At 42.0% G+C, this 25487-nt stretch overlaps 2 protein-coding genes across 5 annotated transcripts in view; one reads left to right on the forward strand and one right to left on the reverse strand.

Annotated features, from left to right (window-relative positions):
• Positions 1-729: 729 nt before the first annotated feature.
• LOC126563921 (intersectin-1) lies at positions 730-13710 on the reverse strand. Of its 2 annotated transcripts, XM_050220722.1 has the most exons (14): positions 13489-13710; positions 11433-12155; positions 9763-10175; positions 9599-9696; positions 9355-9530; positions 7639-8023; positions 7404-7577; positions 7069-7320; positions 6789-7000; positions 6527-6716; positions 3198-3617; positions 3004-3133; positions 2739-2912; positions 730-1063 (listed from the first exon to the last, which is right to left on the reverse strand). In XM_050220722.1, the coding sequence occupies exons 1-14, from the start codon at positions 13647-13649 to the stop codon at positions 1053-1055; spliced, it is 3519 nt and encodes a 1172-aa protein (XP_050076679.1). In that variant the 5' UTR covers positions 13650-13710; the 3' UTR covers positions 730-1052. The 2 variants fall into 2 exon arrangements, with proteins under 2 accessions (XP_050076679.1, XP_050076678.1); XM_050220721.1 differs by lacking the exon at positions 730-1063 and having other exon boundaries at positions 2701-2912.
• Positions 13711-18329: 4619 nt separating this feature from the next.
• The window catches only part of LOC126565147 (uncharacterized), a 41853-nt gene continuing 34695 nt past the window's right edge, over positions 18330-25487 (forward strand). For all 3 annotated transcript variants that reach the window (XR_007607085.1, XR_007607086.1, XM_050222294.1), the window contains exon 1: positions 18330-18490. Coding sequence is in view for 1 of the 3 variants with exons in the window: in XM_050222294.1 (XP_050078251.1) it covers positions 18364-18490 (127 nt within the window). In the remaining 2 variants the exon portion in view is untranslated. The remainder of the gene's footprint in view (positions 18491-25487) is intronic.

The raw sequence follows: 25487 nt of genomic DNA on the forward strand, positions 1-25487 counted from the left end.
TACAAATAGCCACTAACTTAACAACATTCCACACAACTGATTGTACACGTCTCCATTGCTTTTAGGTGTCCTCCCGGGGGAAACTAGCTTTAAATTTAAATATCGGCTCAGGGTTTAATATCTACAAATTCTGACATTGTGACTACCACTTTATAAGCTTTCTTCTGTGGTGTTGCGGCATAATACTTTCAACTAATTCAATAAATAGAACTGTATTTGGGTGTATAATGAGTATAACCGCCAAGCGATTAACACTCGTAACGGAACTAAATTTGCATGAGTCAGCCCCGGGCTAAACATTAATATTCCTTTTGCAATCTGTTTAACTATCAACAAAAACAAACTAACAGATAATACTTGTTTGCTTCCCGTTGGGGGCATTGCAGGGCCTATGCATCACTCTCCTAGAGAGAGTGACAAATTGTTTTGAGATGATTGTATGTAAATAGAATACTACTATGCGTGTTTTGTCTGTAAAGAGTTGCAGCAAATGACCATGAACTCCACACATATGCAAGGAAAGTCCCTGCGCCCCTGTGGTTGTCGTGCGATTCTCCCTCAAAATCTGAACAATCGTTTCGATGATACATTTACATTATTACACCTATAACAGTGGGGGGTTGTTGTTTTTTCTGTCTTTGTTAATATTTGCTAAAGTGCTGCTGTTGCTGCTGCTACTGTGGCGTTGACTTGCTGCTGTCCATGTGAAATGCTCGCATCATTAGCTGATTATTGTTGCATTGGTTAATATCGTTATCGTTACTCTTAGTATTTTCGTTATTACAGTTATTGTTATTATAATTAGCTTTATAATTATTGATTTTATTGTTGTGGTATCGCTTATTGTTGTTGTTGTTGTGTCGATCGTCCTCCGCACCGTCTGCTGGTTGTCTGTATTCGTCGTTGTAGCCATAATCCGTCTGACAAAGGTTGCGGCTAATGCTGCTGGCGGTACCGGGATCGGTACACCAAGCGAAACCACGGACTAAGCCGCCTCGATTTAACGCGTCATTATGGGCTTTGGTGAAAGTTGCGGAAAGCCCTGCTGCCCGTTATACATTGCCTTAACGCAGCATGGTGAAAAGTTGAAGAGAGATAAATAAAACACGCACTAGGCGAACCAGGCTTCGAACACTACCGTAGGTGAGGGAAATTGTTTCTCTAAAATATGACTAATCGAAAAATTATTTACTAAGCTAAATAATTATAATTAAAACTTAAATTATTAACGTAAAGCCAGAAAAATTACGCAATAAAAGCACAAGCAATTTAAAATTACACACACACACACAAAATACATTAAAATAAACGAAACGAATTTCTTTCACTTGACATACAACTTAACTAAAGTTTAAGGAATAAAACAAAAATGTAATATGTATATAAATAATGAACAATTTTCTATAGCACGCATGATATCAAAAAATGATCTCAAAACAGTACATAAATCGCTGTTCAATTACACGTTCATTTTCCTAACTAGAGATATCATTTGGTAAGATACATTTGATAATAGATATTCCTAGGCGGGATTGTCGTAGCAAGATATTCAACATACAATGACTGACAAATTAAAAATTCACTTCTTTCTTTTTAAACTCTTTTTTCTGTTAGCAAGAAAAGTGTGTTGGAATATATTTTTATGTCTTAATAAGCATCTGCTCTTAAAGATGCAACATCAATACACTTGACAAGAAGAGTCGCAAGCAAAAGTAGTTAAATTAAAATGGAAATAAAAATCAAATTTAAAAAGTAATTCACTCTTTGGACATTGACATTATCGGTGTGATCATTTTGAACTAAAGGACGTCAAGAGAGTGTCGTTTATCAATAGAAACTGCAATAGCTCTCGTCCGATACGTGTTGGCTGTAAGATAACCCGTGCAGACGAGATCCACGAAATCCTTCATTAGTCGCAGTAACGATGTTTAATAGTAAATCGATATGAATTTCGTTTTCTAAGTCACTTTTAACACAGTACAGAGTACATTTCCAATGTTTCACTATCATTATTCTTGGGCTTAAAAAATCAGGGTATTTTTTATCGTTGTTATTTTTACAATTTAATTAAAGCTCTTTGGAGTTTAACTTACAAAGTTGAAACAAATAAAAAGAAATCAGTGAACGAATTATTTTGCCAGCACAGTACATAATATAAACTGCTTTCAGGGGTAAACCATACAGATATAAGTTAGATGATGGTACATGGTTTCTCAGGCCAGCTCAACAGGGTAACACTATCAGTCAACAATGTAAAACGATTCTCCGATAGAGTAAACTTAAATCGAGCTTGGTAACTCATTTGAACATGGGAATACCAAATCTTAACTTCGGAAAATCATATTAAACTGCTGACAGATAGTGTTACGCTTTTGAGCTGGCCTGAAAACCCTGTAAAGCATACATCTTCTTAGTACGTAACAAGTAGCTCCATAAAACATACAGAATACCCTCCACTCAAGCATACGTAGCTTACACTCGATTCGAGCGTCACACGCTAGCAAGTAAACACGTAACACACACACACACACTCGCAATTGAAATGGGAATGATTTTGATAAAGAACATAATAAGGTAAAAAATGACATAAAACACATATCGAACACTCTACAGTTATCCACAAAACAAGAAGTCAAATACAAATTAAAAAGCATGTCCATACAGCTACTGTGTGTACTGTGTGCGTGCTTATGATGGGGTGTGTTAACTAGCGGTTGCAGGAGATTTGCCGTTCTTACCGGACGACACGAACGGGCCGACGTAATTGCTCGGAAACAGACCGGTAGTACCGTTCAGTTCGCCGCGCCACCACTCCGGCTCATCCCGGCCGAGCACGCTAATGATATCGTCCTTCTCAAAGGACAGCTCGTCGTCGTTCAGTGCTTTGTACGGGTACAGTGCGATGACTTTGTCTACAGATTTGTAAAAACAATAGTAAGTTGACATCACTAACTAAAAGCGCGGTGCGTAGGACCTCCCCCCGATTGCTTTGAAGCTACTTACCAAGAATAGTTTCCGTCAGTTCTACCTTGCTCGCTGACACGGGCGTATTGCGGCCACTGTTTCGACCACCCTGCAATATCTTAACGTAAGTCGCCGGGAACCACCCAATCTGGCGGCGACGTCCTTTTGCCTACAATATATTAGCATGTCTTAGAAATCGGGGAAATCGGAGCGACACGACCACCGAAACATACCTGTAATTCACCTTCCCACCAACCGGAATCGGTCTTTTTTCTTATCATTATTAGCTGACCACGCTGTAGTGACAGCTGCTCGGAGCTGGTCGCTTCGTACGGTGCAATCACCTGTGCGACTTCGCCCTTCCGCCTGAGACTGGGCGTGGCCGATGTCATGGACATGGAGGAGTAACGAATGTTTTCTTCGTTGGCTGCCGCACCTGACGGTGGTTGAGTATTGATCTGTGACACTTCCGAATCGAGCTCGGCCTGATTTCGTGCATCCTCGGCGTCCTGAGTATTACTACCGGCGGCGGTGGTTGATTGCTTGCGCTTAATCTCTTGCTCGTACGTTTGCGCTGGTTGTGGCTGATGTTGTTCCGGTTCCTGGTGCGCAGGTTGCTCGTTATATGTCGCCTGGTTTCCGTTCATTGTCTCCTGTAAGAAAATCCGAAGAAAACACATATTTAGACACATGTTCGTTAAAGTGCGCAAGAATAAGAATAGCAGAATAAGAAGAGGATTACCACAATAATATCTGACAATATTTTAAGTTTTAAAGTTTCAAAGGAATAATAGCTGCCGTGTAACAGTTTCCTAATGCCTATATACATGCACAGTTTTTTAGTGTTACAGGTTTAATGAAAGCTTTTTTTCTGCGAATTTGGGCTTTTACTTTTGCAGAAGAATGGCCGGCTTCATGCAACAAATCCGTTGGTTTAACCGTAATGGAATCATAACCGAAAGAGTTGCAGCTACGTATATATGAGAACTTTTCAATATAAATTTAAGCAGCATTACAGAGCATATGGCGATTATAGACCATTTGAATTATGTCATGCAACGAAAACATGTGGAGCGGCACTAGGTCGAATAACTAAGCTTTGAAAGAGCAGCGTAAAAATATGTTTCACAAACGGGCGAATCAAAATTGTGCCCGATAATAATCGGGCAAAAAAAACATAAACTTTCGTATCACTACTTTCAAATTTTCCATTGTCTATCTTCCATTATTCATCGATCTATCTTCAGGTCCCTAGGTCTGATCAGACGCTTAACCTCCAAGCTGACGGACCCTCCATGTTTTAAAACCCTATATTGCGCCCTTGCCCGTCTCTGGGTGGAATATGCTAACGTCTTATAGTGTCCTTCAGGCGATCACACACGTAGAAAGGATGTGAAAACTTTTCACCCGTATTGCGTTCAGACACCTATGTGAACGAACCGACACTCCTTTATTACCCTACTTTACTCATTGTCAACTCCTGGAGCTCAACCCTGTAAAGCAGGCGTCATTAAGTGCAAACTATGCTTCCAAATTTGCTACTTTCAACCAATCACACGCGCTAAGTAACTGACGACCCTTTGCTTCTCTGTTTTAGGCAGTTTAATGATTCTCCTGACCGTTTTGAATTCTCTCTTCCTTTATCTACTTTTCGTTTACGTCTTTCTATATAGTCCATTCCGTCCTAACTTCCTATTTGTTCGTTCGTGTCTTTATTGTACGTGCCTTGTTTTGTTGAGTTTTCGTACTGCTGAGGTAACTTTAGTATGTTTAAATTTGCTTTAGTTTTAAGGTATCTGTGTATAGCCCTTGAGGTAAACAAATTGTATTAATAATTAATGATATTTATTATTAAGTATGACAGCACGTTGCGGTATTGTCATTAAATGATAAGAGTAATGATAATAAATGGTTTCTCGGAAAGCTGCGTAATAATAGATTACAATGATATTTAACACCGGAAAATAGCACAACCCGGTTTGTAGTTTTCGAAAATACTCCATCAAAACCTCCATCAAAATGTCCTGAAATCTTGTGCAGATGCTCTTTGTCCAATACTCCTACAAATATTTAAACTGTCTATTGAAAATGAGATTGTTCCTGCGATATGGAAAACATCGTGGATGGTACCGCTGTATAAGAAAGGGGACGAGCATCTCGCTACCAGTTACAGGGGTATCACATCCATGTGCGCATGCATGAAAGTTTTGGAGATAATGGTTCGCGAATCGATCCTGCATGCTTCAGCCTGCTACATTGTGAAGGAACAACACGGCTTTATGCCCAAGCGTTCCACCTCGACAAATTTGGTGCGATTTGTATCCGAGTGTGAGAACTGTATGGACCAGGGCATACAGATGGACTGTATCTACACTGACCTAAGGGCAGCTTTCGATAGTATATCCCATGAAATACTACTCCGTAAGCTCCATTTGTTAGGCTTCTCCATCAAAATCACAGCATGGCTGAGCTCATACCTCCTAAACCGCACATATCGCGTTCAATTTGGCCAACACACCTCTCGTCCTTTCACCAGCACCTCAGGGGTTCCACAAGGAAGCAATCTGGGACCGCTTCTATTTATCCTGTTTATCAATGATCTGTGTTCTGTGTTACCTGACGATTCCTACCTTCTGTACGCTGACGACGTGAAATTGTTTATGCCTGTAAAAACTACTGACGACTGTGAGAGACTACAACATGCTGTTACTGTTTTTAACCTGTGGTGCGTCCAGAACTCATTGACGGTTTGTACAGAAAAGTGCTTTGTGGTGTCTTTCACTCGGACGCGCTCACCTGTTAGGTACGAATATCAGATAAATAGCGTCAAGATAGCGAGAACTAAAGAAATGCGTGACCTAGGCGTTTTGATTGCCGATAAGTTGACTTTATGACAACGTTATTAACCGCGCAAATAGAACACTAGGTATACTGTTTAAATCGACCAGGGACTTTAATGACCCATATTGTCTAAAATCTCTGTATTGTTCGTTAGTTCGCCCGATGTTAGAATACTGTTCTATTGTGACTTGTCCTTATACTGATATATCTATAAGACGACTTGAGACAATACAGAAAAGGTTCACACGATACGCCATAAGAAAGCTAGGTTGGGCAGACAGATCCTTACTACCACCCTACAATCAACGTTGTCTTCTTCTGGGCCTAGAAACGTTAGAAGTCAGGCGCAACAGAGCTCAGGTTATCTTTATAGCAGGACTACTACTAGAAACCATTGATGATCCGTCACTAGTAAGTAGGATTTCTTTTGCTGTCCCGCGACCGGTATCAAGACACCGACAAATGTTGCACGAAGCTCGCGCTAACACACTATACGGTACTAACGCCCCGCTTAAGGCCATGATTAGGCGTTTCAATCAATGTTCGTGTCAGTTTGATTTTACGATGTCTATGTCCCAATTTAAAAGTTCTCTGCGTTTATTGTAAATTCTTGTAAAGCATCTTAGCCATAGCAAGCGTGTTTGCCTCGTTAAACCGTTCTCGGTGGACGAATCAATGATTAAACAATAAACAATAAACAATAAACAATAAAACTACTTACGCCTTCCTGTTTTTGCACGTAGTTCGAAGGAAAAATGCCAGTCCTATTGCCAATTGTGCCGGTCCACCAATCGCCCTCCTTCTTTAACACGGCGATCGTTTCACCTGCATCGAACACAAGATCACCTGCTTCGGCCGATTGGTAAGCGTAGCATGCGACATAATATTCAACGTCACCGTTGCACGTAGCCCTGGAGGAAAATGAAAAGAGTTTTGGTTAAGTATATTAACATTTTTCAAAGCATTCTTCTTCCGCTGCTTACTCTGTATTATCGTTCGCCGGCTCGTAATCGTCAACTGGTGCGGTCGTGAAGTCCGCTGCCGGCTCACTGTAAGCTATCGTTTCTGGGGCTGGTGCTTCCACTACGTTCAGATTGCTATCGACCTTTTCAACAAACGATTCCGGAAACCAACCGGTATGGCCGTTTATTTCACCTGCCAACCATCCGGGCTCGGCATTCTGCTCTAGCGGTACCTAGGTAGGTAAACACAGAATTTAAGGCACTTACCGTGGAATAGAAACTGACAAGACTTGGCTCTTACCATCACAATATCACCAGGTTGAAATGAAATTTCGTCGCTGTTTCGGGCGCTAAACTCGTAAATCGCACGATACTTCATGTAGCCTGGCGGCGTTTGCACATCGTCGCCAGCCCTGGCAGTGATGCCGGCCACCGGTGTAGGTTCGCTGTTGGTTACCGCGTGCGTTGCAGTATCCGAAGTGGCCCACGAGTTTGATGTATCCCATGCGCTAGTGTACGATTCGTTTTTACGATTGTTCTTCATCTCCAAGATCTGTTTTAGGCATCGGAATAATAGATTAGTGTACTGTTGTCACAAAACTCGAAGAGCCAGCGTACAAGGAGACTAAAGTATACCTGAATTCTCTGCATATCGTATTCACCATACAGCTTCTCGCAGGCATCAATTAGATCTGTAAGTTGGGACTTCAGCTCGATCAGCTGTTCACGGTTCAGATTTATGTCCGTCGTTTTGTTCTCAATCTGTTGCTTGGTGTTTTCTAGCTTGTCCTTGAGCTGCTGTATGACGATCTGCAAGGAAACCGCAATAAAGATTATTCTACATTCCAGAAAATCTCTCGTGTCCTATTACCTGTTTGTTAGTAAACTGTAGCTGACTTTCCGTTTCGCCTGATTTGCTCTTCGCATCCAGCTTAGCTTTCTCCTGGCTCAGCTGCACCAACCTCTGGTTCTGTTCCTTTACCTTTGCCTTCAGCTGATTCATTTCAGCCATTTGTGTGTCACGCGTTGTACGCATACCGTCGATCGTACTTTTAACGTTCGTGACATTAACACGCGTGTCGCAGATCTTTTGCGACAACTCCTTAATGCGCTCGTTGAACGTGCTCAACTCGACGCTTAACGATTGATTTTGTGCCTTTAGCTTGAGTACGTTTTCCTGTTCACGCTGTCGGTGCTGCTGCATTTCGGCGATCTTCTGTGTTTCCCATTCGAGCTGACGTTGCTTTTCTAGTTCTCTGCAAAAATAGTTAGAAGTAGTTAAATATTAATAAAATGACATCGTGCAATATTTCAATTGTACAGGGCGTTCGCCATAGATTTGATAGTTGACTACGGGGAAAAAAGTCTTCGGAAAAATTAATCATATAGGATTTTTTGTAGAAATAATAGTTTACTTTGCTATTTATTGGAATTATTCGAAAAATCCGTTCTGGGCATCGATTACGGCCTCGATTCGATTCCGCAATCTGGAGCTAGCCCTGACAACCGTGGTCCTGGGAAGGTCCACAAAAACGGACTCAATTTTCATCATTAGTTCCGCCATGGTTTTGTATGACGACCTTTTAGTGTCACGTTCAATTGCGCCCTAAATATAATAATCCATGGGCTTAAGATCCATTGAGTTAGGGAAGGCCACTGATTCGGAGTGGTGAAGGCGTAAAAATTGTCAGCCAACCAATTGATGGTTTTCGTTGCCGTAAGGAAAGGTGCGGAATCCTGGTAGAACACATACGGCCTACCATTGGCAACTCCAAGTGATCCAAGTCATCACTATCGTTTCCAGCATCCTGATGTAGCCATCAGAATTGAGCCGGAGGACTTGTGCAAAGAAGAACGGTGGCATTATGTCCCCTTCTGACGACACGCACCCGAGCACCATCACCGTCTGGGGAAATTTGGCCTCGCGAAACGTCCGAAGTGCAGTGAGCTAGATAATGGTTGTTCTAGACTATAATTTCTGGTCCAGGCAAAAATTAAAAAAAGTTGAAAAGAACCACATCATCCCAGATTCCACTGGATGATTCAGCATGTTCAGTTTTTTCGCGTTCTTCATACGCCTTTCAAGACTTATCCCGGTGAGCAGCTGACATCTGTACCGAAGAACGTACAACACCTTCTTTACCACACATACCGCGTGCGAACGACTGAATTCCGAATTTCCTTAAATCGGTGCATATCGGTTAATAAAGCGTTCTTGCGAACGTAATTTTATCGTCGAGATTTTTTTGTTATTCTTGCTTCTTCTTCCTTGTAATTGCAGTTGCTTGCTTCCATTTCACTCCGGGTGGTTTTAACATTGTTCAGAGAACAAACCGAACACTCAATAATGGTCCCGGTTCTACTTTTCGAGGCAGATCACCAAGACGCACGGGATTCGTTTCCACAATTCGGGTGGGTAAAACATTGTTTCAGGCAATTTAAAAAAACACGCCTCTTTGTATCCTACGTTAGCTTTCGACTACCGTTTCGCTTGTGCTGATATGTCACAACACAATATTCTCACAAACTTCTATAAAGCATAACAGTAACTGACAAATTTATCACGAACACTTTGTAAATAACATACTTTCGTGCAAGTTCCTTCTTTTCGAGCTCTCGTTTGCGTTGCTCCTCTCGCTCCTGTTCAAGTTCACGTTGGCGCTGCAATTCTTTCTCCAGCTCCTGTTGCTTCTTCAGTTCTGCCTCCAGCTTGGCCTTACGGATCTTTTCTTGTTCTTCGCGTTCTTTGCGTTCACGTTCCTCCTGAAATTGGCGAATCGAAATAGTAAGTTAAGTACAACATTACTGTTTACTCCACGAATAGTTCTCACTTGTTCCTTCTTTTGAATATCCATCAGCGCTTTCCTTCGCCGTTCCAGTTCTGCCTGACCTTTGTCAAAGTTTTCCTTACGCTTATCTTCGAATGATGCTAAGTGCAGTAGCAGGAGAAGAAATGTTAGTCATTTTTTTCGCGCACACTGCTAAACTTGCTTACTTTGTGGTAAACCCGACAGAGGATCAAGCTCAACCGCAGCATGCACCGGTGCTCCCTGTGATGATACGGATCCGTGGCGTGAACCTACCACTGAACCATGCCGCGACGAAGCCTTGCGGAATGAAGGTGGCACCAGCTCGGGTGGCAGCGTGGTGGGAACTTTCTCGCCGGCAGCTGCCATGTCACACAAATACATTGCCAGTACGAACTCTTCACAGCCCAGCCGACCATCCGTGTCCATGTCGGCCAGTGCCCAAATTTGCGCGAGCATTGCCTGCGGCAGTTTGGTTTGGACCATAATGTTGCGTGCCTGCGGTCCGGTAAGGAAACCGCTACGGTTCCGATCGGTCGTGTTGAAAAGCTGAGTGTACTTCAGCTTCGCAGGACCCTTGATTGCCCACTCGACTTGTCCACTGTAAAAGGAAATATAAGTTTAAAAAATGATTGAATTTATACGACGGAACGATTTCATGCCATTTTTCCTGTGGATGAGTTTATCATCCACAAACAAATTTGAATAAATCTTTTCATGGTAGTTCTACGGTGCAAAAACAGGGAAATTAAGATCTAAAGATCTGGGGCAATAATTCTTGAAAACCGATAACGAAATCAGGTAAATTAAGATCTAAAGACATGGGATGATTTCCTGAAAACCCGGTAGGTTGCATCGTTGCAGTTGGTCTTGAAGCAAATCATCCAAGAAGACTTGGACTGCTGTAGAGTCAAACATCAGTTAATTTTAACATAGTTAACCTTATTTTAAAAGAAATTGCCGTTTTTGTTGATTGGGAAGGAACAAGTGATCATCAAGATCATCGGAAAATATTCTTGACGTTGTCTAGAATAACTGGACACAATATAAATCGAGTTATAAATACCCAAGTATGTATCAGAATTGTGAAGAGTCACTTGCTTTCCGGAGTGTATGCCACGTTATCTAACGAGCAAGGCATTGTCCTAAAATAAATTGAAACGCCATGTTACCGCAGTTAGCGCAGTTTCACCCTAAAATTTGTGCACCCTGTTAGGACCGTATCATCAGTCATTAAGTTATTCTATTCAGCTTAGAGGATAGAATTATATTTTTCCTTAATCTAGACCGGAAACTCAATGAACAGTTGAACTTTAACATGATAAAGTCATGAGTAAAGCTAACAATTCAGTGGGATTCACCATCCCATTAGGGGGATTGTCAGGGGACTAACCAATATTTGAATCTTATCTTGGAGTATGACTAAAGTCGATAGCGTCCGTATAATAACAAGCATTCAACTAGAGTCGGAAGAATTCGTAGTCATTTCAATCCTATCGCCTAATTGTTGGAAAGTCAGTCCTCACTACGGGGGAACGGTCAGGATGCGATTTTTAACTCAGTCCTGTCGTGTGAAGACCAATGCAGCTGTCACAAGTTTTATAATTTGGACTTGATGATGAACTTGAATTGGTCAGATGGTCTAACCACGTCCATGACCTCTATGATTTCAATTCTTCTTTTCCCTTATTTATCGTACCGCCTAATGTTACAATTTTCTCTTATCTCCGCTTTAAGCTTCCAATATGTTTTTTTACTACGTATAAATTTAAGATGATAGCTATAATCAATTGTATCAAAAATGTTACTAATGCTAAGCCATAAAATGATTTTTTTTCTAAAAAGCATTTACACTTACGGAGATTCAATGGAAGGAGCCCGTTCCGAGATTGACATCGAGCGAGCTGGTGTGCCACCACCGGAATGAGGCGGTGTTGGCGGTGCCGGAACGACCGGTGCTACACCGGCCACCAATGGCACCGCACCAACGCTTCCAAGTGGATCTATCAGTGGCTTTACAGCAGCGGTCGGTGGAATGGTTGGGCCAGCTCCTACTAATCCTCCGATCAGCGGTTGTTGCATTACAGCTGGTGCTGGTGCCATGCCCGGAATGGTCGGTACTCCCGGAATCAGTGGCTGTTGCCCCATTGGGATGAGAGGAGCCTGTGCAGTTACACCGATTAATGGTTGTGGTGGAAGGGCCGGTTTTGGAGGGGCCACACCACCACCCATCATCGGAACCTGGGACGCAACCATTTGATTGTTCATCAGCGGAGGCACTACAGCGTGCGGAACGATGCCGGCTGCATGGGGAGCCATCATGGGTGGCTGCTGCACCTGTGGAACAGCATGTGGTACGGCCGCAATTGAACCGGACAGTGATTTCAGTGGATCGAGCGGGCTCAGCCCGGAAGTGGGAGTGAGAATCGGTGTTCCACCAACGGCAGTGAGCGATGCGACCAGTGTCGGAGGAAGTGCCTTTGGAACTTCAAATCCACGTAACTTCAAATTGATCAGTTTGCAGGCAATACTGAATTCACCAAGCGTCATACGCCCATCGGCATCCGTATCGGCGAGAGCCCTACAAAAGGAGAAGATAAGAAATTTTAATTAATAAAAACTGAAAGTGTTGTGTGTTGCAAATATTTGCATTAATTTGTACATTGACAATAAAAAAAAGTAATAATCGAATGAAGATTATAAGTGAAAGTTGCAAAATTTCCGACCAATTTATCAACAAAAATCAATACGAACCAACGCAACGGTGCGTAAAAAGGACGAAGGCAGAACACCATTCGATGACTCATAGGTAAACAACTTTTGCTTATGCCCTTGAGAACGACAATAATACACGGTCCATTTAGAATGGGGAGCGCCCTCGAAAAACCAACTAACAGCCGTGGGTTGTACCAATATACTACATCTTGTTCGGTCAAAACCCCTCATTAATTAGGCAGAGCTAGAGAAGAAGCACATTATCGAGTGCATTAGTTGGGGTTTAGTTTGGGAGAGGATGCCGTTTTTACATGCTGTTGATAAATAACTTCCCAGCTTGGCCGCACCGTTGAGATGTAATTGAGCTTTAATTTGGAGCCACCCGACGAGCGCTCTCCTGAGCTTCAAACTTGTGACTTTCAAATAATGCACTAGGGAAACTTACGAAGTCGAAATCATTAGAGAGCTTCGCTACTCTTTTCGTTGTTTTTTGGAGTTTTGCTTCTCTCTGGATGTTATTTTATGCTGTTAAGACAATCAATTAAACGCGATTTTTGACGTTCTAGGCCGAATGTACAGCTCCTATGTATCCTTAATTTCTTTCGCAGTACATACACACGCACGACATGTTGTATTCGGCCATTAACGCTCCCTTGATAACGACAACTGACTGGCGATTGAAGTATAAAATCAATGCGAATGACGTTAACGTTGGAATCGTGATATCGGCAGCCAGAACATGAAACAGGCCACAATGTCTCGCATTCTTAACGATATTTGGGAGAATCGTTTTGCATTGCGCGAGCCTTACCCGACACCCTACAAGCAATTCTTCGTGAGTCACGTGAGCCATCTGCAAACTGCACGGGGAAAAAGGGATCTATATTTATTTTCCACATAATCCATCCAGCAGCCATTGCATGCATCGGAAGCAGCCATCATCAAGCACACTGTTGAGGCCGCAAACACAATGGGTACGGTTGTTGTTTGTGGTGTGCTAGAACAGTTCAATTGCACTTTTGCAGTTATGTAAGCGAAAGGAAACCGGAAGCTCGAAAGCAACGGAAGCGGTGACAGAGAAAGAAAAAAACAAAGGTGGAATTCCACAAAAGATGGTAAGAGCAATCGTCGAGAGCGTTCCCGATTGGTATACTTTGTTACTCGTGAAAATAGCAAGGGCATTTCAAGTGAATTCTTACCATATCTGACCGAGTATCTGAGGAGGCAGTTGGCTCTGCAGGAAAAATCCTTTGGCCTGTCCACCCGTCACGACACCATCGACCGGTTGAAGCGATTTGAACTGGTCCTCGTACTTGAGCCTCTCGCGGGAGGTTATCACGAATGGGTCGGATGCGTTCATGGTGTTGGTGGTGGTAGGTGATAACAGCAAGCGAGATATCCGCTCTACGTTCTACTCGCGGGTTCTAAACCCACTGGACCGTTTATCAATTGGAAGGGCCACCAATCAAAGTATCCAAGAACTGTGTTCCGAACGAAAGCAGGAGGCACTCCCGTGCTGCAAATATTCTTTCACACTGACAAACACACTCGCTATCGCAGTAGGCGTAGTAACCTTTTTTTTCTTCACGACACTCTTTTCACTGTTGTATTTTTCGTGTATTTTCACTAGCGAACTGGCATTACTTCATGCGGAATTGGCAGCAAAGCTGATGTAGCTGCAAATTGGCAGGAAATGATATCACACACTTTAGGTTACAGGGGCACATAGCTCCCCCATGTACGAGGGTTCTGCTTTGGGAGTTCTATTTCTTGCAGGGAATAGAAGAAGCTCACACAGCACAGCCTACACACAGGACCACCATGCGCAGGACACGATTCAATGGAAAGTTGTATATCGATTTCTTTCGCTGGCCTCTATAGCTCGTACGGGAGTGCGTTCTACACACTTGGCTGGCACAGAAACTTGGCTACAATTTTCAACCTTCACGACACACACACATACGCACACGCCCTTTTTTCATACTTTTGCCGGAAGCGTTGAAACGTAATCTAGTGGTGATCGGAAATTCGTAAATTCCACGGTTTCACTCACAATTAGCAAGAGAAATTTTGCATTTAGAATCACAAACTTTACTACTTCTTTTTCTTCTTGTTTCGCTGATGTGCTGCGACAGAACCTTACAACAGTCGCTTTTCGTGGAGGGTTGACTTTGTTTATCTGTCATTGGCATTCTCACCCAATGAACAACACAGATGGATGGAAAATAATTCCCGACATGCAAAAATGACGACTGTAAATTTTGAACACTTTAACATTAGCTGTCAATCAACGAAAAAAAAAAAAACAAATAAGACGTGGGTTGAAATCCCAAGGGCAGGATCACTTAAGTGTTTCTGGAATATTCTCGTTTTAAGATCCCTCTTTAGGCCCCGGGCCACTGGAAATGTCAGACTGTTGAAATTGATGCGAAACTGTCAAAAATCTCAAAATTACGATTTAAGCCTTTTCTCAGATGCTTCGTGTGTTTAGCTTCCCTAGGAACAAAATCTCATCTCTCATTGTAGTGAGCAGGTGCTTCTTACTAAAGCGTGAGGTGAGATTTTATTCCTAGGACAGGTTTGAAAAAAGCGGCTTCAAAGCCGGAAAATTTTATTAAAGCTCGTGAGAACCTGAAATTTGGATTTTGAAATCTCCTGTGCCCTGTGAACTTCTTGTCAAAATGTTTGTAGAGTTGAGATCCTCCCAGGCAATAAAAAGTCACTTCTCACTATATAACTGAAGTACCTGTTCACTAAAGTGAGAAGTGAGATATTTTTACCTAGCCTACCCTGTTGCCTGTGTAGGAACAAAATTCTAGCTTCTCACTATAGTGAAGATGCAGAACAAGGAGCCAAACTGCTAAAAAACATACCAACTGGTTGTACTTGATATGGCATGTTTAGAAGAATCATCTCGAATGGATTGGGGCATGTCTTCTGGGAGTTTGCAGCTGTAGAGAGTTGCTTATGTGGTTTAAACATTGTAAGACTAAAGGAGTTCTCTGGCCGGTGAGGTCCCCTTGCGGCCGCCAACTCCGCCCATAGGTTGATCTGCCACTGGAAGTACCACAGAAACCAGTCCACCCATCGGTGTGGTAAGAGTTATGTCAATCTCAAGTCGATGCGCAGCCGTCTGTGTAAACGCAATGCTTTTAAATGTTCCATCTGTTTAAGGAAATTTCTGTGTCTGATTCATTTGGTAACTCGCTAGTGGATAAAGCCAATAGTTTCGATTTACGTTTTGTCGATGATGAACTAGAAGTGTACTAATGTCCTTCCACAACATACCCGCAGGAGGTATTGGCCTGCCATTTCTGACTTGCTTGGCTGAATATACCAGACTGGATAACTTGTCTTGCATATGGAGTGATATGTATTAAACTCTTGTCGTAATTTTAAGAGTTTAGTCAAAGCTTGTAAATGTGTTAATGTAATTTTTTACCGACTTACTTTGGCATATTTATTTACTCACTTATCCAACACTGAAAACGCTTTCGTTATAGTTAACTGTTCAAATCGTTATATTTTCTCCCAGTTGGACAGCGTCGCCTGCCTTCATGTTAGTCTAGGAGGAAACAAAAAGGCCAACACTCCTCGATTTGAGTCATCGCTAGCTCCTCTACGCGCGTGGACGATCGACATGACGATATGACCAACTCACCGGAGTTTGTCGAGTCGAACTCGCTGTCCATTGCCCTTCCACACATATGGGGCCAAAAAAATTACTTCCTCTCCAACGCGGCTAAGATGTTTTCGTAAGTTTTGGACAGACTCCATGTTCCAGGGGCGTATGTGGGGCAGAAGGACGCTTCACGATGGAAGTCTAAAAAGATTAACTGTTGAAGTTCTGGTAGAAATTTTTTTTTTTATTTTTTAAGGAATAATAGATATTCTAAATACATGCTAACCTGTTTAAATTTAATGACTTGCATCTTTTTTCCTTTATTATTTTTGTATTTAACTTACTAATATCGTTTCCTTCAAGTGTTAATTTGACTTCTGAGCTGGCACTGGCATTTGAAACTCGTTCACCAAACCCTGCCATTGGGAGTCACCGCGACATAGTACAAACTCCCCGTCTGCTCTCATCTCGCACGTTAAGACCGATTTTGCTCACTTCTCACGCAGGACCGGCGGTCATGAACGCTGTTGGAGCTGAATTTCTGCTCTCCCCATTCATTTCTGCGTTCTCACCAAACGCGTGCAGCGAGCGTTTTCTGTTTTTATGTGCGTTCTTTCTTGAATGGAGTTTTGGATGAAACGCGCCTTCTCGCACAATACACTGATGCGCGGCATAACCGCTGTATGTATGATGGGCCGCATACGATAGCTGTTGGCGCTTCTCCGCCAAAGCCGCACATTCATTTCGAACGGTTTCGTGTTCCGGTGCAGACGTACCATTCGTGTCAGCGATCCGCTCGTAACCGTGTGCCGTGCGTGCTTCGTACTGGTGTGTATGTACTGCGTTGCGTTTTTGTCGTAAAAGGTGGCGGCAAGTGCGCGTTGTGCTGTGCCTTTCCTGTGTAAAAGTGGAATGTGTTGGGGATGTAAAGGAGTTTTCTGACGTTAGGAATATATTTTTTTTTTCTCGGCCCTACCACTCCCCACTGTAGAAGACAGTTGTTTTTTTATTCTACCCCGCCAAGTGTACAGCAGTTGGGAACTCGTGTGTGCGTGTGTGTTGGGATTTTTTGTAACCACGATTCAAGGCGAAAAACACGTTTTCCGAACATAAAAGGGAGCCGTTTCGCATATCCTGGAAAGCTGTTTCTGTTCTTTAACTTGAGTTTTCTTTATATTGCATCGCTCAGATTGACTCTGTTTTTCTTTTTTTAGGTATATTTAGCATGCGTTTTTGTTCTAAAAAAAATTGGTTCAAATCCCTTTTCGATAGGGCACCCGCAACCGGTTCGCTGTAGTGTACTTCTACTAAATTAGTTTCCGTTTGTTTCACGTCCGCAACAAAGCAAAAAAAAAAGGGGATAAGGCCACAAAAAGCTTAATCGAATTTCGTTTCCGCCAACGAGAAAGGTAGTATAGCAGGGATCCGATTCATCAGCGTATTAAGCGAATGTAAAAAAATCTTCAATCCGGCCAAGAAAATCCATATCTTACCGCTATCCCAAGCGAAACCGAGGACTAAATTAAAAAAAAAAGGACGTTCCCGCTTTCGCCCATTGCTTCACTGCCTGGAGCATTGGTCCTGGTTGTGTGAGGTTCCCTAGTAACGGAGTTTACCTTCTTGCCGCTGGATGAGAGCACATCTTTTCTTTCCTTAACTTTTCTTTTAATTTTCACCTCTTTGCCTGCTTCTATACGTGTGTATGTGTAAGTGGGTGTTTGTGTGTGTGTGTGTGCCCTGAGACAGTTGGTGGGGGAAAGATGGGAAACGAAAGGGAAACGCGAAGCCGACTGCCGGTAAAGTGTGCCTTTGGACTCCAGTTTATGCCATCCACCGAATGAATGAGGTTTAATACAGAATCAAATTCTGACAAAGCAGGCACCAACCCTGGAGGGATGGGGAAAGCTAGGTCTTGGGAGCAGAAAACGGAAACGGCAAAAAGGATTTGGATTTTAATTGCTTCAAGAGAAGGTGGCAAAAAAGGGAAGAATCCGCGAAGGACAAAGGAATCTGCTTACTCGGGCGATTGTGTTTTGAAGGTGTGCTCGTTTCTTCTTATCTTCTACTTTCCGATACTTCCATTTCCAATAGAAAAGTGTCATCGATCGAAAGCGCATTGTGTGTCAAAGGTTCCGGCGTTTCCGTTTCGTGCGAAGGGTGAAAACAAGTGAAAGTGGTGCACCCATTTTACGGGGTCGGGAAAACTCCTTCCAGATAATCCTGGTTCGTTCGCCTGAGCAGCCAGCCAGTAGTTCCGTCCATACTTGCTTGTGCCTTTTATTTTTGGTTTCCGGTTCCGGTCAAATCCCTTCCCATCACACGGACGGGATCGTAAAGACTTGACTTGGACTCGGTCGGTCGCTTTGCCGTGGTTCTGGGCTTACGGAAGCCCCCGCGGGATCTTTAGTCCCATCATTTTCCACGTGGCCACCGTAGAAACAAAGCAGTGTATATGTGTGACCAGCCGGGTAAGCGAAAGAAAAAGGAAAAATTCCAGTACAACAAATCGAACATGACCGCCACAAGTGTGGTGGTCCTCGATCGGGGCAACAATACGACCTGCACCGTCAATCTGCACGGTAAGTAGACCTAGCGTTTTACTATAGATAGAGACACAGCTAATATGACTCTGCGACCGGAAGCAGGGAGATCTATCTTCACGGTCGGTGGGAGATTGTGCTAGCTAAAGTAGACAGGAACACCCGGCATGTGTTGCCCGAAAGAGAAAAAACATCTGGACAGTTCGTCAAAGGGTTATGTTCATGCTGGAACTTACACTGTTCGATCAATCGGCTATTATATTCGAATGTGGAACGTCTTTTATGTTGGTTTATTATTCATACAGTACTCAGCGGTGCATGTGTTTATTTAAAATCGGATTCTTAATTTGGAACGATCGTGTGGGTAGTCTTTAGAAGCATTTCGCTACATGTAATGCTATTTTTTCGATCTTTGAAGTCATTTATTTGGTGTGACCTAACGCTTAGTTCCTGCTCAATTTATTGTGTCAAATTTACTGAATACTGCAAGAATTGTTGCTCGCGAGGAATCAAACTTGCCAGCAGACATTGTTACGGTTCAATCCAAACGTCTGACAGTGTTATAATCATCGTGGTAAGCGATGGTAATTTCCGCCTAGTAAAAACGTCCAATCAATTACAGGTCGGGTTTGAACCACTTTACCGTCAGACGCTTTGAGCGCAACCACCAATGATCGCAGCGTGCGATCAAATGCACATATACGAAGGGTAGGACTTGGGTTACGAAGGTGCGTCTGTTTTTTTTTTCTTTTGCCAGCAAACGGTGGCGTTAAGCTTGGTCGATCCTCCGCTCACCAACAACTTCGCGCTTAGAGGGCAACACAATTTCGATGGTTTTCAAACAGTTTGTCGGTATGGCGAAGAGTATGGTGGTATTTGTTGTGTGCGCCATTCACTCACGATTGATTCCCCCTCTCGTGAGGGTGAGGGTGAACCCCGATGCAACCCCGTTGGGGTGGCCGGGTGCGTGGTCAACCTTGGGGTGGAATTGATTTAGCTCGTTTCGTTGGTTCGAAAAGTTTGAACTAGACCCGAACACTGCACACTGCAACACGCACCAAGGTGGAAATGGTTGACGACGCAAACAAATCTGCAAATCGCGCTTGCCACCACCACGCACAGGCACGCTAATGAAGTAGTTTGGACCCCAAACAGCTGGTGGGGATACGCGCGTGACCCTGACTCAATGTGACTTCACGGCCTGAAACGAGCGGCAAGCTTTAACGAGGTGTTTGGGGTGGGATGGTGTCACCCCGAACGAAGGTGTCGGAAATAGTGCAACTGGAAATTTTCGACCGTCACATGCCTTTCGGATGAACTTTGGCAGCACGTTTTAAGCATCTGACAGTAACAGTAAAAGCTTTTTTTCGCATTCTTTTCATCTTAAGTCAGACTTGTCACCTTAAGCTTAGACTAGAATTGCTTCAAAATTTTATTATCTGTTTATGGTAACACAAGCGGTCTGGGTGGGATTAACACCCCGAACCTGCCGTATGAAAACCGGCACCGCTGTCACCTACACCACCGGGTGGCCACACTTTAACAATACCAAACAGTTTAAGTGAAGTGAAATTTTACTATTTAAAAAATATTTAAAAGTGAAACTTTTGACAGTCCGTTTTGTGTTCGTTTCTGTATGTTATCGCTTCCGCGTGGACGTAGAGTCTTAGAAATTTTGCTTTTGTTTTATGTTTTCAGCTAATTCATTCACTAATAATATCACGTCATCAACGACATGGCAACATCCGGTAAAGGAAAACAAAAAAAAAAAAGAAAAAAGAAAAAGGAACTCCACTTGTAGTTTACCAAATGCTTTATTATGTTATGTGTTTTTAGGTCGCTTTTAGGTAATCTTTTTTTGGTTTTCTTTTATGAACGCAGAGTAAAAACAATATGTTCTTGATGTAATTTGAACTGTTTTATTTTGAATAAATAGCTTCTTAAATGCTAAAAAACTGCTCAATGGACAGAAAAAAAAACCCGATGAAGATGCCCGGAATGCACTTTTTTTTGTAATAAAACTAAAAGCCTTTGTAAATTAAAGAAAAAAAAAACTTTTTTTATGTGCATGTTAGATGTTGATTTTGCACTTTTTAAGTTATTCATAGATTTCATTGATCAATAGGGTTTTTCCTTTCTGAACAGCAAATGTAGTACACGCTGCTGACAATTGATTGTTTTTGACTAGTAATCAGTTCTGTTCTTATTTTAGTTTTTGCCCTGACTTGCTGCGCAATGCACTTTTTGTCACCTTGATAAATTTTGTTGCTTTACTTTTCAAAACAAATAAACTAAAAAAAAGATGTGTTTTTGTTTTTGGATCCATCCAAAAATTGAATCAGTAAGTAGTTTGGTTAGGCACATTTTGAAATTCGATACAAAATGCGTGTGCCTACATATTGTTGCTTCGGTTCCGGGTGCATTAAGCGACCATAAGCAAAACAAAACCAGCATTAATTGATTAATTGAATGACAATAGATAAAGGGGTTTTTTCTTGAATTTAACAAAGGTTCAATACTGATACCTAAGGTTATGTTTAAACGAATGAAACCTGACTAAAGTCTTTTAAAAATCCCTTTTTTTTTGTGCGTTTGTTTTGAATAATAGTTTAATGAACCTAATTTTTTTGGCCATCAAATTCAAGCTAGAGTGTGAGGGGCATTCGCCAACTCGCAAAATCTCTCACTGAATTGCATCAAGCGGCAAATGCGCATCGCTTTGGGGTAGATTTCTTGGTAAAATCTGCTAGTGAACAGCACCCAGCAGGTTACCCTTATCATTGCTCCGATGTGTTAGACTATTCACTTGAGGCCTATCGTTATCATTTGCTGTCTAGTGTCATAAAGTTTGGTCGGTTTCGTATGTGGTTAGGTAGATTAAAAAAAAAGAAAAAGATTGAACATCGTACACGCGGCCTGAACTGATAACACGAATGTTGCAACATGAGTACTGAAACGTGAATGCACGGTTATTGTTTGAACTCATCTAGAACTAGCTGTAACTAGATTTTTTTTAATGCAACGATTTATTAATAAATAATGCCTTTGGTTGCTCATCAGATCGCTTATTCGTTATTCGCTATTTCTATGTTTTCTTATGATTCCTTGCATGAAGTTTTCATCGTCCAATGTCGCTTAGGACGCGTAGCCAAAATATCTTTATCGGGTACCTGTCTTCTATTCCTGTCTGTCTGCTGGGATGTCTATGTCTAATGGTTGATATCTTGGACTGTAGCACATTTTATGGACAGTCTTTTTGAAACTTTAGCACAAAACTGCATTTTTCCAAACTGGTTTGCACTTGGTCGTTGTAAAACGTCAGCGTGTTTACTAAATTACTAAGCACTGCAAGGTTTGTTGACGTGCAGCTGTCAAGCAGTGATTAGAAGTTCATGAACCTCTCGACCAGCTCATCTGGAATCGACTAGACGCGGTAGACGACTGTAAAACATTTTTTATATAACAAGAACGAAATGAAAGACCATTTCAAAACTGTCTTGATGTTTCGTTCTGAGGGTTGGGGGAGGAAGGGAGGAAGGGGGGGAGGGCTGAAAAGTGCTTTCCATGAACTAAACGGTCTGCCGGGGGAAAATCTGTGCCATCGGCTTAATGATCTTGACCAGTGGGCTCCCAGATGGTTCGCGGTGGCCTAAGGAAGCAACGGACCACACGACCTTCGGATGCGGCGGATGGAAACGCGACAGTAGCAGCAATATTCATTGATTAGAGTTTTAACGTCAGGTTGTGAAATGTGTCGCTGATTTTTTTTAAATTGTCCTTTGTTTTTTGTTTTGTTTTTTTTTTGTTGGTCTAATAAACAATCATCAAAAGCCAAAGGTTGATAGTGAAACACCAAACGTGATCGTGAACATTTGGCTGTGAGCGGAGGATCATACTTCCTTGGAGGTTTTGCTCTTATCAGGACAGGATTTTTTTTCACTGCAATTGATTGAACGTTCTTTGAAGTTTTTTTGTCTTCTTCATAATGTTAATGTTTCATATGTTGTGAAATTCTTATGTGTCACGAAATTATTAATTTATAGCTATTTCAACATTTTGTCTTTTGTTTTACCATTATTATTTATTTCGTTCATTTATCTTTTGAGTTTGGTTTAAGGGGATCGATTGTATCTACGATAGATATGTCAGAAACTTCTTAAATCGTTAATAAATTCAATGGGGAGCTTCAAAAACTTTTTTTTTATATTTCATTTGACAATAGCTGCGCCCTTAAAATTAAATGCGTGTATTTCATGGATTGCGAAATAATTATCAATGTATTCGTTGTTGTTTCAGCAGAAGTCAATCTTCAGAAGTCAGTCAATCAATGCGTCTTGTACTTCTGCGCTTGTAGCTCATAAGCCCCTTCAGATGAAAAATTAGGGCAGTTTTAGATTGTTGTGTATTTATTAAAACTGATTAAACTTTACCAATCGTTATTTGTTTCATGTTTCGTAGTTGATGATTTACCATTGTTAATTTCGTTGTGCTTGAAGCAGCCGCAGATTGATTTAAGCGTGTAATAAATGTCCATTGGCTTTGAAGGAAACAGAGTACTTTCCCGGCTCGGCATAGAAATTTGATTTGTTTTGCAGCCATCGTTGTACAATTTAATTTTTTTTTTGCGAGACAGACTGGGGCTGCTGGGGCGCCTGCAATCCTTTTTCAGTTCTTGGAAATGTTTTTAAAAGCAATATTCTCTGGAAATGTGAACTCTCGGCTCCGCCTGTGCCTGATAGCCTAGCGAGCATTGGCCTGTGGGATCAATCATCCACTTAATTGATTTGAATTTTGTTTGTGCAGGACGGTGGAGCGAAAAAAGGATTCATACAGAAAAAAATCGAAAGCAGGTCGTCTCAATTTGTTGTGCCCACACTCGAACCCAGGGCATTTCGATCCTTTAGTAACTAATGAATTAACATATCGTTTTTGGGTGGACTAAATTTGTACAATGCGATGCGAACCAATAAATACCTTGAACAGAGGAAATACATTGTTTCTTTAAGGGCAGATTGGAGCGTGAAAATTGTGTAAAACCAGTGCTGCACGCAAGTTCTTCGTCACAACGCACAGTTTATACTTGAATCACATTTTTTTCGACTTCATTCCTTCTGAACGACGACAGCGAGTAAACGTGCTGGTGGAATTAGCCGCAGCAAACGACTTGAAAGGCGTAGGAAGGTTAGAATATGTACAACGAGAGGGCAATGTGTAATTACACTATATACATAAACTATATGCGAGTACTTTGACCGTCATGCCGTGTGTGGCGGCGGCATATGTGTGTTATTTTATTTAATTTTTTTTTTCATTATTACTGTCGGATTACTGCGCGTTCATTACCGGCCACCACGCGGAGAATAGTGTAGTGTCATGGCGGTAGCCACTGTAACCGTTGTTGCAGTTACCATTGTTCGGCATGTTATGTGTGCGTGTTTGTTTCGCATTTTTTTTATACGATTTTTTTTTATTTGCTACCTTCCTACCCAAGCAACGGCCTACGACAAAACATTAGCATGGTCCATCGACAGCGACATTCAAGCAACGAAAAGCGAGGAACCGTTGTACTTTGCTGCTGTTTCGGTTGTCGATTACTGGGAAAGAATGGTCGTTTTACAGGGTTTTTTAGTTATACTTTTGACTGGATACACATATTTTTTAACGTGCCGAGGTGATAGCGGTTTAGCTGTCAAAGCTGTCATAATTCGAGCTAATGAAATTAAATGGTCTGAATTGCTAGTATGTTTGTTTTTATTCATAAAAAAAACGTTGCTTGATTAGCAATCTGTTGTTTGCGAAAGAATTGTGCATAGCCAGTCAAATTTAAAGCATTAAACCCTGTAAGTGGCATGATACTAACCGTTGGGACTGTTGGGTTGAAAAAAAGAGAATAAAAGATATAATTTTAGTTCTTGTAGGACGTGAAAAGATGTTACAACATTGTCTGGAAATTGATCAATATTTTATTTTGGTTCCCTCTTTACTAAAACTCTAATGTTAGCAATACGGCCTGGCCGTCCCTTATGAATAAAAAAAAAAAAAAAAAAAAAACTCTAATGTTGTCGTTGTTTAAATTAAAATCCACTTGCTTTTAGCGTGCAAAATTTGCTCTATTATCATGATATTTTGGGCGCACTCAATTCGTATTTTCTACGGGCGTGGTAAATTTGAATAATATCCTACAAATTTCGGTTCGATCCAAGTGGTACAAAGTGGTGCGGGCTCGGCAATTTTTATTCCAGCGCAGAACAACATCCAAAACCCCGAGAAGAAAGAAAAAAAGTATAACCAAACCCGTTACATCAGTCACCCGGAGGCAGTTTTTCGGGGTACTGTCCCATTTCTTGCGGCAGACCCGAAACTTTCGAATCATCTTAGGATGGAAGGATCCTTTCTAATTTCCCTCCGTATTCTGCTCGTTCTTCATTTGACTAATTTTTCTATACGCGCGTCCGTGTGTTTGCGTGAGGAATCCTATTTTTTCCTTTGCCACTTTCAGCGCTCCACCACTCGGGTGCAGCCTCCACGCCAAAGTCAGCTGCCTAGAGGCGCCCGTAAGAGCAGGATAAATTAGTCCGTAGCGGGCTCCAAGCTGGAGCCATGTTTAGCTTTTTTTTTTTGTTATGTTTCGGACCACTTCTTCCATTCATCACCGTTCTGCCGAACATCGGCCACAACCAAAAGCTTGGTACCAAAAAAAAAAAAAGGGAAGGCTCCAATTTCCACATTGATCGGCGGAGGTGGTGAAGGGCGCGAGTGGGAGGGATGGAAAGTGGAAAGAAAATTCGCGGAAGACGACAAGATCGACCGTTACTGTGCGCGATCCATGAAGCTGTGGTGCCGGCGGCGGCGCTTTTTGTGGTCGTACAATAATTTTTGCCAAACTTTCGCGGCACACGGTGTTGGCGATTTTTGGTCCGTTCGGCCCGACGGAATAGAAAATAGCAGAGGTGTATAGCCCAAAACAACAAACAAACAAAATCGGAGTGAGAAGAAAACGAGTGAGGATACAGCGACAAAAAAAAGAAGATAAATT

This window comes from Anopheles maculipalpis, chromosome 3RL, assembly GCF_943734695.1.
Source record: "Anopheles maculipalpis chromosome 3RL, idAnoMacuDA_375_x, whole genome shotgun sequence".
Taxonomy (NCBI): domain Eukaryota; kingdom Metazoa; phylum Arthropoda; class Insecta; order Diptera; family Culicidae; genus Anopheles; species Anopheles maculipalpis.

Bases quoted from the DNA above. Each gene is read 5' to 3' on its own strand.
- LOC126563921 (XM_050220721.1), bottom strand. From the start codon at position 13,649: ATGAACGCATCCGACCCATTCGTGATAACCTCCCGCGAGAGGCTCAAG. The intron at 9,531-9,598 runs GTGAGAACTATT...CGCCAATTTCAG, and splicing joins ATATTCAAAAGAAGGAACAA to GAGGAACGTGAACGCAAAGA. The intron at 7,578-7,638 runs GTAATAGGACAC...GTTTCCTTGCAG, and splicing joins TACAGTTTACTAACAAACAG to ATCGTCATACAGCAGCTCAA.